General features: G+C 35.3%; 2 protein-coding genes across 4 annotated transcripts; both read left to right on the top strand.

Moving 5' to 3' along the window:
• The first annotated feature begins 8,559 nt into the window (after nt 1-8,559).
• On the top strand, nt 8,560-17,415 carry LOC105253634 (zinc finger protein 569-like). 3 transcript variants are annotated; one of them, XM_025408239.1, is made up of 5 exons: nt 8,560-9,170; nt 9,261-9,404; nt 9,674-9,763; nt 9,844-9,908; nt 16,254-17,415. In XM_025408239.1, exons 1-5 carry the CDS (start codon nt 8,841-8,843, stop codon nt 17,302-17,304), a joined length of 1,680 nt encoding a protein of 559 aa, XP_025264024.1. In that variant the 5' UTR covers nt 8,560-8,840; the 3' UTR covers nt 17,305-17,415. The 3 variants fall into 3 exon arrangements, with proteins under 3 accessions (XP_025264024.1, XP_019883786.2, XP_019883785.1); XM_020028227.2 differs by lacking the exon at nt 16,254-17,415 and adding an exon at nt 12,898-14,239; XM_020028226.2 differs by lacking the exon at nt 16,254-17,415 and adding an exon at nt 10,421-11,496.
• LOC105253633 (zinc finger protein with KRAB and SCAN domains 7) lies at nt 11,496-12,901 on the top strand. Its single transcript, XM_020028228.2, has one exon. It carries the CDS (start codon nt 11,504-11,506, stop codon nt 12,875-12,877), a length of 1,374 nt encoding a protein of 457 aa, XP_019883787.1. The 5' UTR covers nt 11,496-11,503; the 3' UTR covers nt 12,878-12,901.
• Nucleotides 17,416-17,487: the final 72 nt, after the last annotated feature.

Raw genomic sequence — 17,487 nt, forward strand, 5'->3', positions numbered from 1 at the left:
ATCTTTGAGAAAGTAAAAACGCTCTTTCTCATCTCGAAAAAGCTTTTCGATGAAGCTTGCTTCGCGTATGCAACTCGTGTCATCTGTTTTGACATCGAAAGCCATTGATGATCATAAAAATTCTCTTTTCGTAGTTCAATTCAGCTCTTTCTCGCAATGCAAATTGCTTTCTCGTGGAAGCAATTGCCGCGGTCAACTTCGCAGACGAAATCGACATTGTTATCGTTAATAACGTAACGGAAACCGTGTTATGGAAAATTCATGAATCGAAATCACGGCATGCAATTCTGTTTCGAACTGCCATTTTGGCAAACGGCTTTATTGCGGACAAAGACCCGCGTGCGAATGGCGCAAATTATTCGTGTGCATTATTAAGCATACTATTATTGCGATCGGTTACGTTATTATGTATATATATGTCGATATCAATGATTTTCGATCGGTAGTCGCACGGATTCGCGGGACGCTTTAATTGTTGCAAGTCGGCAACTTGTTCCTCAGTACTGTTACTTTGTCCCGCTGTAGAAAAGAAATGTCATAATTGGTTGAATATATAATTAATTTTGACAACATTGGACCATTAGATTACGTCAATCTTTATATGTAACTTTATGTAATATAATTTTAGATTCTCTCGTTTGTTATACCTCAGAAATATGTAGTTTTATGCAAAGAAGAAAATATCTAATAAATTATGGTGCACTAAACTAGTCGACGTTAGATTTAAAAAAAACTTAAAAAAATTATATAAAATGTAGAGATATTAATAGTTTTTATACAACGAAACAAAGTGACAGAAGCCAGGGGTGCAAAATTATTCGAATTTTCGATATATAGAACAAGGCGACAAGAGAGTGAGAAGGAAAGTGATCGAGGGATATACAGGCGCATGTTAGTACATCGTATAAATACCGCTATCACTTTATACATACCGCACGTGTAAGAAAGTAAACGGCGAGCCATGTAAATAGAAAGCCGGGAGGAAGAGTTCCACCCGTGTGTAGTATAGTTGTACTATAACTATATCGTTACCGAGATCTTTTTCCCGTGCGTGCAAGAACGAGAGAAAACAAAAATAAAATTTAATATATACATAAAAAAACTATATATAAAGAGGAGGACAGAGAGAAAGAAAGAGACACAAAAAGAGATTATAAAAAAATATGATAAAAATATAATTTTTAAATTATTTGTAACGGCAGGCGCGCGCGTCGCAATCACGACAAACGCGACAAAGATAGCGAAGGGAGGAGAATTCATTATATCTTTCCCCCCTTTTCAAAAGCGAGAGAATCGAAGGATGAGTCGAGCAGGACGAAGGTGAGAAGAAAAGTCTCTCGCGGAAGTCCTCTCGCGAGCCTTCCTCTCGCTCCTCGAATTAGTGCACGCTCTCTTTTTAGACGCGCCTAGACGCGAATACCTCAACATAAAGAAATAATCACTCTGTTGTAAATATAATTTTATATGTACGAACGACGGGAGAGATTAGGGTAGTTTGCGCGATCGACACAGCGGGGCCGGTGCAAAATATTAAAAAATTGCGAGGCTCAAAATAGTACTATCATGAAAAGAATAGATTTACAATTCGCTCGATGCAATTCTTATTTAATCTCGTTATCAAATTAAATAAACATAAATTAAATGTTGAGAAAATTTTAAGAAAATTGTATTATACGAAACCGTGCAATTAATTAAAATTTTCATGATAGAAATTAAAATCTCTAGTATTTTCATTAATTATTCATCAATAATTTCATCACTAACATGTATATATATTTGATGAAATGCAAATTACCTAAAAATTACACATAAAATAAGAGCATCATTGGAAATATCTTAATCAGAGTGCCGGCCCTGTGGTGCAGTCCCCAAAAATAATATCCCGTTAATGCTAATAATAATTCACTCGTGTGAATCGAAATCAAGCGAGACAACAATCGCTTATGTTTTTATATGAGAAAATCGATTTGCGCAAGTTCAGATTGCACGGCAAAGAAATTTGTTAATCGCGCAACATTACCAGTAAAGTTATGCTAATGTGACGCTCTCGAGAGTCATGCTGTCGATTATTCGCTTAAATTATTCTAAATATAGCAATAACGTAGAATTCTCGCTCCTTCAAATTTATTTTTATCATTACATCTTACATTTAAATTGCGCAAGTAAAATGAGGCTGCGCTTCATTTTCATCAGTCTAAGGATTATCAATTTATCACTGATTATTTTCTTGCAATATTTCATGCTCTTAGTAAATTATAGATTTCGTAAATGAGTTAAATTAATCAAGAAAGCATAAAATAGTTGAATAATTCTGTACTAATTTAATTAGTAAAGAAACGTTGTTTCTTTCGTCAACTTTCTTGCGACAAACTGCGAGCAGCTTATCAGTAAAATATTATTTAATTTACTATTTAATTAATGAGTTAAGACGATGACGAATCGTACTGAAACGACTTCGTAAATTGCATTTGGAATTCTTCGAACATGTTAGATTATTCTCACGCACACCAGGAGCGAAATTTCTAATTGGCTAATTAGCTCAATTCCTGAAATTAAGCTAAGGCAGCTCTCATCATTCCTCAGGAAGTATATTCTAGCCGAATAAAAAAGTTATAATTGCGCGAGCATGACTGACTAGAGCGCGAGAGTGAAAAGTGAAAAGAAAAGAATAGATATGTACAGTGTGTACTTATCGCGACGAGAGTCATCAAAAAGAAACACTGCATACAATCAAAGAATGCGCATAACGCGAAAATATAAGGCGAAGATCGAGAAAGATTCGAAGGGAAATCCTAGAACGAGAAAGAGAAAGAGAAAAAAATAAAAATTGAGGAAACGCAAGAGGCAGAATTACACGCTTTCGTATCTTATTACGTCCATGTTGATTAAATGTTTCGCAATGTTGTTTTATTTTATTCTTGTGCATAGCTTGTATGATATGTCTGCAGAAAGTTTAAGTTATTATTGTTTTTATTTAAGCGAACGGAAAAGTTTCGATCGAATGCGGATCTTCGTTACAAAAACCGCAATTAATTGTTGCATATCGAGTGTAGTGAGTGAGTGAGGGAAATGTACGCGAGACCATGAATGATCCAAAAGCATCGTATATTGAAAAAAATAAACCGAAAAAAGAAAATGTACATGTATTATTCATTTTATATATGTATATATATTCTGTAATTGTACATAGATTATTCGTCGATTTATCCATTTGATTTGCACACACTTGAATGCGAAACAACGTAAAATATCTCGGACCTTGAATTTCTTGAAATGATATTTACCCAAAAATGGCTGAAAGAAAAAATCTTATCTATTTATGCTATCCATTCAAATTTCAAAAACATTATATAAAATTGTAGACAATGTACAATTTATTTGAAAAATTTTTACGCCACGAAATTAAATGTATTTTATAAATTTGTTTATTAAATTAATATTTAATAAACAAATTAATTTATATTTTAAATTAATTTATATAAAAATTTGCACGCGAACTACTGGATCATTGCATGAGAAATTTGTGCGCCGAAATGTTTCATTTTTGTAAAATCGTTGTCTTTCGTTCACTGTCTCGACACCTTTTATTGTTCTCCCGTATTATGTGTGCAAGGATACTTAGCTCTTGCAGAGCAGAAACATAAGTGAGCAATTGGAAAGAAAGAAAGAAGGAGAGAAAGAGAAAAGAAAAAAAGAGAAATAAAAAAGATAATGTACGAACGAAAGTTATAGAGGTAGAAAGAACGTTTCTTTATACCTTTCAAACGCGTATACGAATCGCGAAGTTATTATTATTATTATTTATTATTGCGTTTCGAGGGGATGGAAGGCACACTTTTCGCCACCACCCCTCCTCTGCATACTTCGGTACCGCTAATTCTTAGCGGCGGTTTTAGCGCTATAGGCAGAACAGAGGACACAATAACATAGGCACTAGAGTATCTCCTAGAAAGGAGGTAACAAGTAGCATCTCTTGAAAGTTAGCTCGCACGGGCGTTTCGCTCTTCCGTCACGCTGAAAATGCTCAAAATTGATGCTTTAAATCATGTTTTAACGCACATTTAACGCTAAAGCCGGCTGCCAAACTCTATCTCGCATTAAGTTTTTTGTCTATCGAAGCGGCCTTCAATTTGGAAAAATAAAACACACAGAATTATACAATTACATTCAGCGCTAAATATGGCTATAAAAAGTCTTTCGTCTCTCGCCTTCTTATCTTATCCAAACTAAATAGCGCATAATAGCTCTAAATGTGATTGTGTAACTCTCTTATCTCTTATTAATGTATTAAATGTCATCTTCATTTTTTAAATCAATAAAAATTCAACTCTGTTTATCAATTATATAACGATTGATGTCTAGATTAAGGATTATTCTTGTCTCATTGAAAGCGCTAAATGTGCGATTTGCGAGCGTTTTATCTGATTTTGCTCCGATGTTTTGCGAATTAAATCTGCTTAGTCTGATCTAACTTCATCAACGATTCAACTCGAATCACTAGTCAGGGGTTAGCGCGAGCAACTTGCTCAACGCGAGATCCTATCGGTGAAGTTTGCTCGAACTACGATAACTTAATCTACATCAATGCCCAAGTATCGATACCATTAAATTCGCTGTTGCATCGAAGATTGATCAAAGGTCGATCGACTGCGAGGAGGATTCTCGAAGAGGAGAATCCTCGCGGAAGATCGGCCAGAATCGTCGACGTAGACGGAAGAGCGCGGCACCAGCTCGCAGAACAGGGTAACTAGTTCTAACATCTATCTCTTACGTCTCAGCTAAGGAACAAGAAAAAGCTCTGTCACACTCGTTCACGTCACGGTATCACGACATCGCGGCCCGGTATTGTTAATCACGAAATGTCGGCGGCCCCGAGACGGCAATCTCGAGACACTATCACACACCTTCGTACTAATAAACGATTTACTATTCGATTTCACTGCGACGTCTATCATTATTTTCACCCGATCATACTGTGAAGAGTTCATATCCCATCAAGAAATTCAGAATTGATTCCTTATTTATTAAATTATAATTATTCTTTTTATTTAATAAATAAGAATTGCATATCGCCGTTAAATATATCTTTCATATGTATATGTGGATATTTAAAAAATGCTATTCAATCATCATCAATCATTATATATATATACTATTAATCTTTTATGAGAATTATAAATTTTTATATTATTTTTTCAAGTATTGAAGAAATCATATTGAATAGATTATTCATTTTATAAAATCGCAAAAGATTCATCAAATTGCAAAGTATATTACTTGTTTATATTACAAAAAATAAATATTAATTAAATATAGAAAAATACAAGCGAGTAATATATTTTATACATAATTATATTATGATATTTTTAAACTTTTTATTCGCAAAAATATATATTAGAGATGTTGAAAATTTTGAAAATCTAATAATATTAATTTTTTACATATCATAAAGTATTTGAATTACGATATAAATGTGTTTATATATTTAAAAGCAAATTACTATATTAAGTATAAAAATTAATGAAATTAAAACGTGTTTGTGAGCATTGTGAGCAAAAACGGAAAGAAGATATAAAAGATATCAACTGAAAAATATGAAGAAACTAAATAGACGAAAGGCAAGAACAGAAGACAAATCAAGAATAAATTAAACAAAACATTTAAAAATGCATCAAGAAATATGTTACAATGACAATTGATTTCTTGATATTTTTTAAAGAGTCTTAACTAAAGGTCTCTTTAATATTTCTATCTCAGTTTTGATAATATATTATAAAATTATCTCATAAAAATCATTAAAAGTCACTTTCCTTTTCTGATATATTCATATATGTATAAGTATTTTAAATATACAATATTTTTTTATTTAAGCATTATATATATTATACACACATTAATGTAAAAATGACATACTGAAGATACGAGATCGATTAATGCTTCATGAGTAAAAAAAATGACAAATTACGTAGATTATATATTACTCACTCCACTTGTCGTTGTTGCAGCATCTCCTTAATTTATTCCTCTTTCAATTTTTTCGCTGGACCGCCATGACACTCCTCGTACACGATTAACTCGCGAAAACACAATTGCGCGTACATTAATCACTAACTGCACTTTACGCGGCACTTTACGCGGCACTTCTCTGCATATTAATTGCATGAGACGCGTGTTTTATCACAATACGGCGAAGGAATAACGCGAAAGTTACGCGTTTTACGAAGCTACGATCCGTTCGGACCGTATGCGCGTTGCAATGACAGATCTCGCATGACGTCATGAACGGAATTCGAAAAGCGCGCGGCCAATTTCACGCCGATACGTCAATGTTGCTACACCTGTTGCTCCTGCCCTGCACTTTCGTGCATTTTTTCATATGCTTCAAATAGAAAATAATATATATTCGCGTTTTAATTACTTCGCTTTATAAATGATATAAATGAATTAATATAAAAAATAAATATTCTGTAGAATATTTGTAAATATGAAATATATATTGAGAAAAATAGTATATAACCATTTGTTTCCGACTGTTCGCGTGAGAGATTTATGAATTGGATATATGTATATATTTAGATGGAATAAATCTCGCGAAATATGCATCTTCACAAGTCACTGATGCATTTTTAAGATACGCGAACGATGAATGTCACAAGTCACTGTAATGGATGTTGTGGATATTATTTATTAATGAAACGCGTCGCGTTATTTTATCTTAATACCGTATTCGTTCTGTTTCCATCGCCATGATGTTTCACCTTGAATAGAGCTGCCAATTTCACATCGATAATCGCGATCGAATTCATATCGCATACATTTCAAACGCGTAAATCCAGCGTGACGTATTATTAATGAATTACGAATGTGTCGATGCGAGATAAACTTGAACCAAGTATTATAAAGAAAAAAAAAGAAATATCGGTTATAAATATCACAATAGAATAATTTAATCCTTTTCTGCTTTGATTTCTATTTTACAAGTGAATAAATCACTGATAAAATAATGGATAGATTTCATACGCTTACGAGTCGAATCACGTGAATTAATTAATTGCAGCCAATTAATCGCAGTAGTGATTATTCATGCGGCGATGACTATCCCAATAAACATATCGAATTTAATAAAAAAACTATCGGCACGAAACCGATAATATTCTTGCTTGCGCGCAGATTACTATTACAAAATTATTATTCTCGCCATGCGCGAATGTACGGTCATTTGTACGCGAATATCCGATAGCAAATTTACGTGTTATCACCCAATTGTGTGTACCGCTGTAAACTCGTATACCGAATGTGCCCGATTTAATCATGTAATTGCGAGAGCGCTCTTAAATCGTCGTCATTACATCGTGTGTGCGTGTCATTCGCGAACGCGTGCAAATATGAAATCCTATTGTTTGATCGGTCAATAAAATGCACGTATACTGGATCGCGTGGCCCTCCTCCTCTGTATATCGTTAATAATTAAATACGACAATGAGAGCGCAATGTTGTTTTAATCCTCTCATTACATTCGCGAGAACAGTAATCACCATCGGTCGTGGTCATTTATTGCGAGCCAAGTCAATTACGAGAGAGAGAGAGAGAGAGAGAGAGGGGGGGAGGGAGAAAGAGAGAGAGAGAGAGATTATCAAATTTTCAAACGGTGTGAAATGGAAATAATGATATTTCCAGCTGTATCGGCTTTTCAGGCGACAATGAATGCAAATCCAGTAAATCAAGAGGATCAAAAAATATTGGAAGGGTGCACAAAAGGTTTAGCGGATTTCAAATTAACGTTGCTTCGAATTACGGTATTATATTGCTATTGATCGCATTTCAAGCTCATCGTCTATGTATGTGTGTGTATAAATAATAATAATAATAATAATAATAATAATAATAATAATAATAACAATAATAATAATAATAATGATAATCGTAATAATGATAATAATTTATAATTTATAATAGTAATAATAATAATAATAATAATTTATAATAGTAATAATAATAATAATAATAATAATAATAATAATTTATAATAGTAATAATAATAATAATAATTTATAATAGTAATAATAATAATAATAGAGCTTACTCTCGTAATATATGCAACAAAATATTTTCAAATATCTATTGTATGTACATACAAAAAAAATAAAAGACAATTAATGTAAAATTTTCTCTTAAAATTGAAATTTATTTTCACGTAAAGCAAGAAAAAGATATAATAGAAAAATGGAGATGCAATGTTTGAAAATTTTGTTCCCTATAAGCTTATAAATAATGACAAATAATAGAAGAAAAAAAAATATATAGAATCTTTTTATCTGTTCTAAATTATTTCAAAAATTTATTAGTTTGTAATCTCGATTATCTTAAATCCTTATCAAAAATTGTGCAATTGCTTTGCAAAAAAATACATTTTCCAAAAGCCTTTTGAAAAGAGGAAGAGAGAAATCTTTTTAAATTTACGCGCTTGTTCCCAGTTTAGGCAACCTTATAAATGATCACATCCCATTCACGAAGGGAAATATGTAATGTAATATTTGGTCACACTTCATATCTGCTGATGGCTAGCGTCCCATGGCATCTCATGTTGTTAAAGCCAAAGGTCGACTCTCAGGAAGAGCATCCCTTGGAAAACTGTCAAAAGTGATTGTGAATGCTGATGAAACAAACAGAAAGAAGTTTCAAACATTGTTGGTGCGTCAAGTATTCGCAACATCTGTTTCCTGAAACTGACACTAGTCAACGCATTTCGACCAAAGTCGCGCAAGGAACGAATTTCCGGACCGCTCGACGTGTCGTTACATTGATCGCGTGCCGAACACGTGGTCGTCATCTTCATCGGCATGGAACCCAAGAACCCGACGATGTTGGAATCCTCTGGCGAGGATGCCATGCTAATCGAGACTGTGAAGAGTATAGTGACGCAGCGGGAACGCAACGAGTCGGAAACCGAAGACGACTTCTTCCTGGTGTCGCAGGACCAGGACGAGCGATACTCGGGGGAGAACGTCGACGAAATGACATCCCACAAGCACGAGACGAAGGAAATCCTCGCGTGGGTTCACTTCTGCAGGACATGCGCCAATGCGTGCGATAATCTAATACCCATCTTCGAGGATGAAGGAGTGGAACACGACTTGCCTAGTAAAATACTCAAGTACTTGCCGATACACGTGTGTACAGTACTTGATTGCCAAAGTGCAATTTTTAAGCATCGAGTATCTTGGTGATGGTACATTATTCAGTCATTATTTACTTCACAGATATCCAAAAGTGATACATTGCCATTGAAACTGTGTCATCACTGTGCTGGGACATTGTTGGCCTGGCATGAATTAAGCGAGGGATGTCTAAGTGCGGAGAAGAAACTACTGAAAATGCAAGAAACGCTAGAAAATAAACAACAGGTAAAGTGATACATTATTTTAAAAAGTTTGTTTAATTTTAGAAAATTATAATAGTATATTTTTACTGCAATCTAAGATGTAACGTAAAACAAGATAAAAGAAGATATAAACAAAACAAAAATTATTATAGCAACTATGTTTTCTGATTATATTTTCTTAAAACTCTCGAATATGCTCGAATATAAAATGCATGCTTCTCTCTTTCTCTCTCTTTTTTATTTCTTTTGCACATTAATAATATATTAATTATATATTTTTTAACTTTCCAGTATTATCCTGCATCTTTGGATAATTTGGAGGTTTCCACATTAGTTACAACAATAACTCCGAGTACTGTATCAAACACGACAAACTCGCAAGTAAATATAATAAAACAGTATAATACTATAAAAAATAATTTCTTTGTAGTAAAATATATAATAAGATCTTTTTATTGCAGCCTGATCAGCAAATTGGTGTGAAAAATCGAGAACATGGCGTAGAAGAAATTAATAAATCTAACAGGTAATGATTTCACATATTCCCATAATTTATTAGCTGCATATGAAAAGGAAAACAAAGTTTCTTTCTTACTGTTTGCTCGTTTATGTGAATCTAATTTTGCTTATAATCGCCACTACCATACTTATAGTGTGGCTAATAGAATAAATGAATAAAAATATATAAATATCATTGCTTATTAAATGTTTTCTGTACGTCTTACGAAAAGATGGAAATATGATCGATCTGACTGAATACATACAATCGTAACGCATTGTAACCGATGACTCAATCTTTTAAAAGAAAAAAAAAAGAGATAAAAGAACGATTTGCCGGCGTTGGGCACACCAAGAAAATTTTTACGACATCTTAATGAAAGATTCAGAATAGAGAGAAAAAGATAATGTACCGAAACGCCCAGAGGTTGGCTTTAAAAATTATACCCAGAAAAACAAGCGCCGAAATATAACCAGCTCAAAACGGCAATCGTCCGCCGCAAGTACGAAATCTGGAGTCAAGTTTCGGCTATTTTGCAGGTCATGCGGCGTCCGGACACCGTTTAAAGTGTCCCCGGACACGCAGAATGCATTTTGGAAGCCATACAGAAAACGATGCCAACCGAAAATGTGCAACCTGAAAAAGACTGAGAATGCGACGACCGAGGACAGCGATCCGATTTGGGTCGCCGTAATGGACACGACGCACAATCAACCTTCCGCCATGTCTGAACAACTGGAGAACGATCCCTTGAGATCGACGAGAGGTGACGAGGTGAAGAAAAAGCATATCCCCACACAGAACTCTATAAGAGATTTTAATAGGAAGAACGAGCCTCATCGAACGATGACGCGTGAGAAGGAGAAGATCCAGATAGATCAAATTCCAGACGATGAACTGGTGCGTTCCTTCGATAACGAAATGGATAAGGATCCATACAAAACCAGCAAAGCAGTACATAAAGAAGAATCTTTTCTGTGTGCCGAGTGTGGCAAGTGCTTCAGATTGAAGGATTCGTATCTGCGTCACATGAGGATCCATAAGGACGAGCGACCATTCACTTGTCACGTATGCGGCAAGCAGTTTCGTGATTCCGGCGGACTCACCAGGCACTTGAAGGACGTGCACGCGAAGCTGAAGAACTTTATGTGCGACTTGTGTGGCAAATCGTTCGCATCCAAGGCTACGCGAGAGGATCATCGGCGCACTCATACCGGCGAACGGCCGTATGTCTGCGACTCGTGCGGCAAGACCTTTAAATCCAAGGCGTCCCTCTATATTCACAGCAAGCTTCATACCAACGAGTTCCCGCACGCGTGCTCGTATTGTAGCAAACGATTCCGTCGACGGCAGGAAGTGCTGGCTCATATAACTACGCATACCGGCGAAAAGAACCACGCGTGTGACGTATGCGCGAAGAAATTCCGTGTCAAATCCGAACTTGCGCGACACAAGCTCATCCATTCCGAGAGCAAGCCGTTTGTCTGCATCAAGTGCGGTCTCGCCTTTCGACAAAAGCGCTATCTGAACAATCATATTAAGAGCCGGCACAACGAATCTTTGCGAGCATCTTAACGATAAAAGATGTGATCACTTAGAGATAACTGCGTGCGCTGGACGCAATGTTCCTTCTTTCTCTTTATCTCCCTCTCCTTCTATATGGTTCTTCATGCCTAGAAGGAAACCTGATTCAAACCTGCCGCCTTTGTTGTTTTTCCAGGTGTGAGCCAGCAACGGAAAAATCTTTCGTGACATGCAGCTTCTCTCGTAGCGCTGCTCTGCGGACAAATAATGTTATAATAAAGTACAAAAACAATCCAGCGAGAAGTTCAACATTGATGGCAGAGAATACTAAAGAAATCTCTGAAAGGGAAACACGCGATTTGCTGGATAACTACAATGTTGTAAGATATGAAAAAGCGGATTCAAACTCCTTAAAGTATCAATCAATACTTCTGCAATCAACGAGTAAATCTGTAAAAAAGGATTATATTTGTGATAGCTGTCAACGCGTCTTCAAACGAAAATATCATCTCATACGTCATGTGATGATTTGTAACAAGACCAACGTAGAAGATTTAGAAATTAAAGTGATAAAAGATAAGAGGGAAACAAATCATAATTTGAATCGGAATTTCAATCATCTGATGGAAGACATCAAGAACAATGATGAAGATCAATATCATGTTCCATCAACAAAATCTTCGGAAAAACGATCCGAAACTTATTCTTGTGAGTATTGCAAACACACTACAAAAAAGAGAAAGCTATTGAACGCCCATATAAGAGAGATGCATCCCGAATTCACCAAAAGAAGCCGAAAGTCATTCGTAGCTACAGATACGGTACTGCGCGCCCGAATGGAACACGATGGTAAGATGTATTATCATTGTGACGAATGTGGAAAGAATTTGAATTCGCCGTACACCTTCTACTGGCATTTACGCATTCACACGGGCGAGCGATTGTTCACCTGCCACTTGTGTGGCAAGCGATTTCGCGTAAATCAGGGCCTGGCCCGACACTTAAAGGAGACCCACGCCGGCATCAAGAAAGTATCGTGCGACCTGTGCGGCCGCATGTTTTCAACACGACGCAATGTCGAAGATCACAGACGCATTCATACCGGTGAACGGCCATATGTTTGCAACGTGTGCGGCAAAACGTTCAAGCAGAAAGCCTCCCTATTCGTGCACAATCGTACGCACTCGGACGTGTTCCCGTTCAAGTGCAGCTATTGCGGGCAAACCTTTCGCACACGATCGCCGCTGATGGTGCATATTACCAAGCATACCGGCGAAAAGCCGCACGCCTGTGATGTGTGTGGCCGTTGTTTTCGAATCAAGTATGAATTGAAGCGACATCGTCTAATCCATTCTGACGAGAAACCTTGGCATTGTACCGATTGCAATCTCTCATTCCGACAAAAACGTTACTTAGTTAATCATAAGAGACTCAATCACGAACTGCCACGCTGTTTGGACGCCGTGAAGTAACAAGTTGACTCTCTTTTCAGATGGACGTGTCAAGTATCGAATGAGGAGGCGAGATATGTTGGAGACAATTCGCAAAGGAACTACGAATTCAATACGGAAATATTATCGATTAATATAGATAAGGTTCAACCAACAATATCCAGCAAAAAATATCTGTCATTGACTCATCTTGACGATCTCAAGATTAAAATATTAGAATCACAAAACGATCATTTGGCTGATTCCTATCTGGATAACTCTGAAACAAGACAGAAACTTCAAGAGAATCGCACACTGGATTCTCGAGATAATATGGGACAATGCGAACAAATATCGGAACACAAATATGCGAAATTAACTCGCTCGAAGATCACAAAGAATAATTGTACTTCCTACAAGTGTAAAGAATGCGGAAAAATACTCTCCACCTCGTATAATTTGCTGATCCACTGCAACATTCACACAGGTGCGCGACCCTACAACTGTTCTATCTGCGACAAGAGCTTTCGATCGGCGTCCAACATGAGGAGACACATGCGTGAGGTCCATGACGGTGTCAAGAAATTTGTTTGTGATGTATGCGGCCGTTGTTTTGCCTCGAGGGCATCGAGGGACGAGCATAGACGCATCCATACCGGCGAGAGACCTCACACGTGCGAGATCTGTGGCAAATCCTTCAAACAGAAGGCGTCCCTGCACGTGCATCGGCTTTATCATTCTCAAGTTTTACCGCATCATTGTGACCTGTGCGACCGCGGTTTCCGAAGAAAGCAAGAATTAGACAAACATGTGTCCTGGCATTCCGATCAAAAACCCTACATCTGCACTATTTGTAACGAGCGATTCCGCAGCAAGAGTTGTGTCGTTCGTCATCAACGTATTCATACCGATCAATGGTCACATAATTGTACGATTTGCAGTGCTAGATTCACTCAACAACGCTATCTAAAGAAGCACTGCGAACGTTTTCACAAAATCGTACATACATAAACATAAACAGGATTTATTGTTTGTTTATGGATATGTCCGGATGACCGGATATAGAAGACTGTACAAAATAATTCTTAAACTCTTATTGTTATAGACTCTGTGTAGCTCGTACATGCTGTAATTCTAATCAAAGTAAAATTAATCGGATTCACAAAATAAATTAATACGGTTGTATCTTTTAACAACATAAATCTATCCGCGAATTCCTGACTAGAAAGAGTTATAAACATTCAATTGAATAAAATCTTAAATGAAGAAAGAAAGTGGAAAAGGAGACAGAAACGAAACTCTTAAAGGAAAATCAATACTTAGGTATTATACAAGTGTCTTTTAAAAAGAAATTTTATAAACTTTATACAGAAATATCAAAAAAGAACCGCAAAGATATCAGTAAATCAAGCAATGAGTTCTTCCGAAAAATTGTTCGTTTGCTACAAATGTTTCAAAGGATACACACAACGAGCAGATTTGGACAGTCACTTTTTAAACGATCATAACAATTTAAATATTTGCGATCGCTGTAATTTAATCTTTTTTGATCGGAGAGCACTTAAGGGACACAATCAAAAGCAGCACAAGTTAAAACACTCATGTATATTTTGTTGTAAGGCTTTTGAGGGATTAATATATCGAAGGAAAGAGCATGATAAAACACTGTATCAATGTAATTACTGTCACAAAGCTTTCCATACTTCAAAGAAATTATATAATCATCTACATATACACAGAAAGCCATTTGAGTGTAGGATCTGTGCAGCGACATTCAATACAAAAAGCTCAATGCGATTGCATCTTATTAACGAACATCTCGAAAAACCATGCTGCTGGTTGCCGAGTCTCGAAAATTATGCACATTTTAAAAATTTAACTGTAAAATAAGAAGGAAATAAGAAGAAACGATTTCCAGTGCTCGAATTTATTTTTCTTTATGTTGATATCTTTCAGAATTATTTAGATGTATTAGATTTATCGATTAATGTTTTGATTGACGAATGATTACTTTTTATTAAGGATTTAAAAGAATCTTGCATACGGAAATTATTGGTACTAAATATAATTTCGTCATTATTTTCAATAAAATATTATCTTTTGACCTGTTTAACAATTATTGGAACAAAAAAAATGAAATGATAATAAGTTTTGATTAAGATGCAAGAGAGAGAAGTAAGAAAAAAGAAGTAATATAAAATAACTAAGAACGATACAATATTCTGTAATTTTGGAAATTTAACATTAAATACTGCTGCAAAATTCATTAAATAACACCAGAAGAAGCAGAATAAACAAGAAAAATTGTAAGTAGATTTCAGAAGATATTTTAAAATTATGAAAGAGAGAAAAATACACACACACACACACACACACACACACACAGGGTGGACCAATAACTCTGCCCACCTGGAATATCTCCATTATTTTTAGAGATACAAAAATTTTGTACTAATAAAAGTTGTACGGTACCAAGAGGGCCGTAATATGCTACTAACAATTTTTTTGTAGGTGGAAGCGCTTCAGAGATTTCATTTCAAGGTCATCTCCATTTTTTTGAATGGAACCTGCCCTTTTTTATTATCTATTCTTATTGCTTATGTCGAGAGCTTTCCAAAACACTATAATGAAGTATTTCTTCATTGAGTACTTTTCGAGTTATGAGGCTTGAAATAATTTATTAATTTTACGTAAACCATAAAATATCTAGTAAAATATTCATTTTTTTATTATCTTACCTTAATACTTTTATATGCAATATAATGAGAGAAATCAATTGGTGTAAAGAAAACATACAGTTGTTTTTAAGAAAAAATATGTAATTTGCAATTAACAATTTCATATTTTTTCTTAAAAACAACTGTATGTTTTCATTATACCAATTGATTATTTTGTACATAAAAGCATTAAGGTAAGATAATCGAAAAATGAATATTTTACTAGATATTTTATGGTTTATGTAAAATTAAGAAATGATTTCGATCTTCATAACTCGAAAAGTACTCAATGAAGAAATACTTTATTATAGAGTTTTTGGAAAGCTCTCGAGATAAGCTATAAGAATAGGTAATAAAAAAATGAGATATTCCATTAGAAAAATGAAGATGACCTTGAAATCTCTGAAGCGCTTCCACCTAATAAAAAAATTATTAGTAGCATATTACAGCCTTCTTGATACCATACAACTTTTACAAGTACAAAATTTTTGTATCTTTAAAAATAACGGAGATATTCCAGATGGAGTTATTGGTCCACCCTGTATATATACAAATATAAAATTTTATCTTAGAAAATATACTTACATTTATATTTACTTATTAATAGATTTTTTGTTATTGAAAATTAGAACATTATTGCATTAATGTAATGAATAAATGATTGTCTATTATTAAGCATGTCCTTATTTTTTATTTTTCAGATTAAAGAATCCGATTAGACACGATCGAACAACTGTCCATAGCTATTCTCGACAAAGATACAAGATATTTGCCGAAAAATACAAGAATAAAATTTGTTCGTTCCAAACTGAAGTAATCAATACGATCGACGAAGATTCAAAAAATATCTCCTCTTTTACAAATAATATTGTTCACGATCAACCAATTGAATGTTTACCATCGCAGGTAAATACATTTCCCGTAATGCGCTCGTCGAATAAATCAACCAATGAGCAATGCAAGCAAACAAACAAAAATACAAAGGACAAAGGTTTCAATCCTATTAGATTGACGCACACAAATTGTGCGAAAGAAAAGGATATCTCGATGGAATACACAGCCGAGATGGACGAATCTATTACCTGTTTAAAAAAAAATATCAAACAGTCCAAAATCAAAAGGGTTGCATCTATCGATGAAGCGGCAATGATTTGTAAACTCTGTAATAAAAAGTTTCCCTCGCGGAAAAGCTACTGGACTCATGTACGCACGCACACAGGAGAGAAATCATACACGTGCCATATCTGCGGCAAACAATTTATTCAGAGCGGTAGTCTGTATTATCATCTGAAGCACGTGCACGATGGTGTGAAGAATCACGCTTGTGACATATGCGGCCGCAGCTTCGCTATGAAAACTGCCATGGAGGATCATCGGCGTATTCATACCGGTGAGCGCCCGTATGTATGTCATACCTGTGGCAAGACATTCAAGACAAAAGCGTCCCTCTATATACACAGCAAGACTCATACAGACGAATTCCCGCATAAGTGCATTTATTGCGCCAAGAGATTTCGCTGGAGACAGCGAATGCTTGGTCACTTGACGGTGCACACGGGTGAAAAAAGTCACACATGCGACATATGCGGCAAGGGTTTTGGCGTGAAGAATGACTTGACTAGGCATAAACGTGTCCATTCCGAGGAAAAGCCGTATACGTGTCAGCAATGCGGAATCAGTTTTGGTCAGAAACGTTATCTCAAAAGTCACGAACGTTTAAAATTAGGGATGTGCGGATATTCACAAGAATAAAGTTGAATCGAGTTCGATTAATCTCATCATATTTGAACTAAATTCAAATAAAACAATCACATATCCTGTATCTTATGACATATGTACGAGGGGACATATGTGTCAATATATATAAAGTACAATTTTTTTTTATAGAAAACTTGTTAGAAAATCAAAATTGAAAAATTAGTCATATTTTTTGTA

This window comes from Camponotus floridanus, unplaced genomic scaffold (genome assembly GCF_003227725.1).
Source record: "Camponotus floridanus strain SB8 unplaced genomic scaffold, Cflo_v7.5 scaffold2, whole genome shotgun sequence".
Taxonomy (NCBI): domain Eukaryota; kingdom Metazoa; phylum Arthropoda; class Insecta; order Hymenoptera; family Formicidae; genus Camponotus; species Camponotus floridanus.

What these genes read in the sequence shown, in the direction of transcription:
- LOC105253633 (XM_020028228.2), top strand. Translation starts at nt 11,504, where the DNA reads ATGTTCCTTCTTTCTCTTTATCTCCCTCTCCTTCTATATGGTTCTTCA.
- LOC105253634 (XM_025408239.1), top strand. Translation starts at nt 8,841, where the DNA reads ATGGAACCCAAGAACCCGACGATGTTGGAATCCTCTGGCGAGGATGCC. An exon ending in CGCTAGAAAATAAACAACAG is followed by an intron (nt 9,405 to 9,673) that starts GTAAAGTGATAC and finishes TTAACTTTCCAG; the next exon opens with TATTATCCTGCATCTTTGGA. An exon ending in GAAATTAATAAATCTAACAG is followed by an intron (nt 9,909 to 16,253) that starts GTAATGATTTCA and finishes TTTATTTTTCAG; the next exon opens with ATTAAAGAATCCGATTAGAC.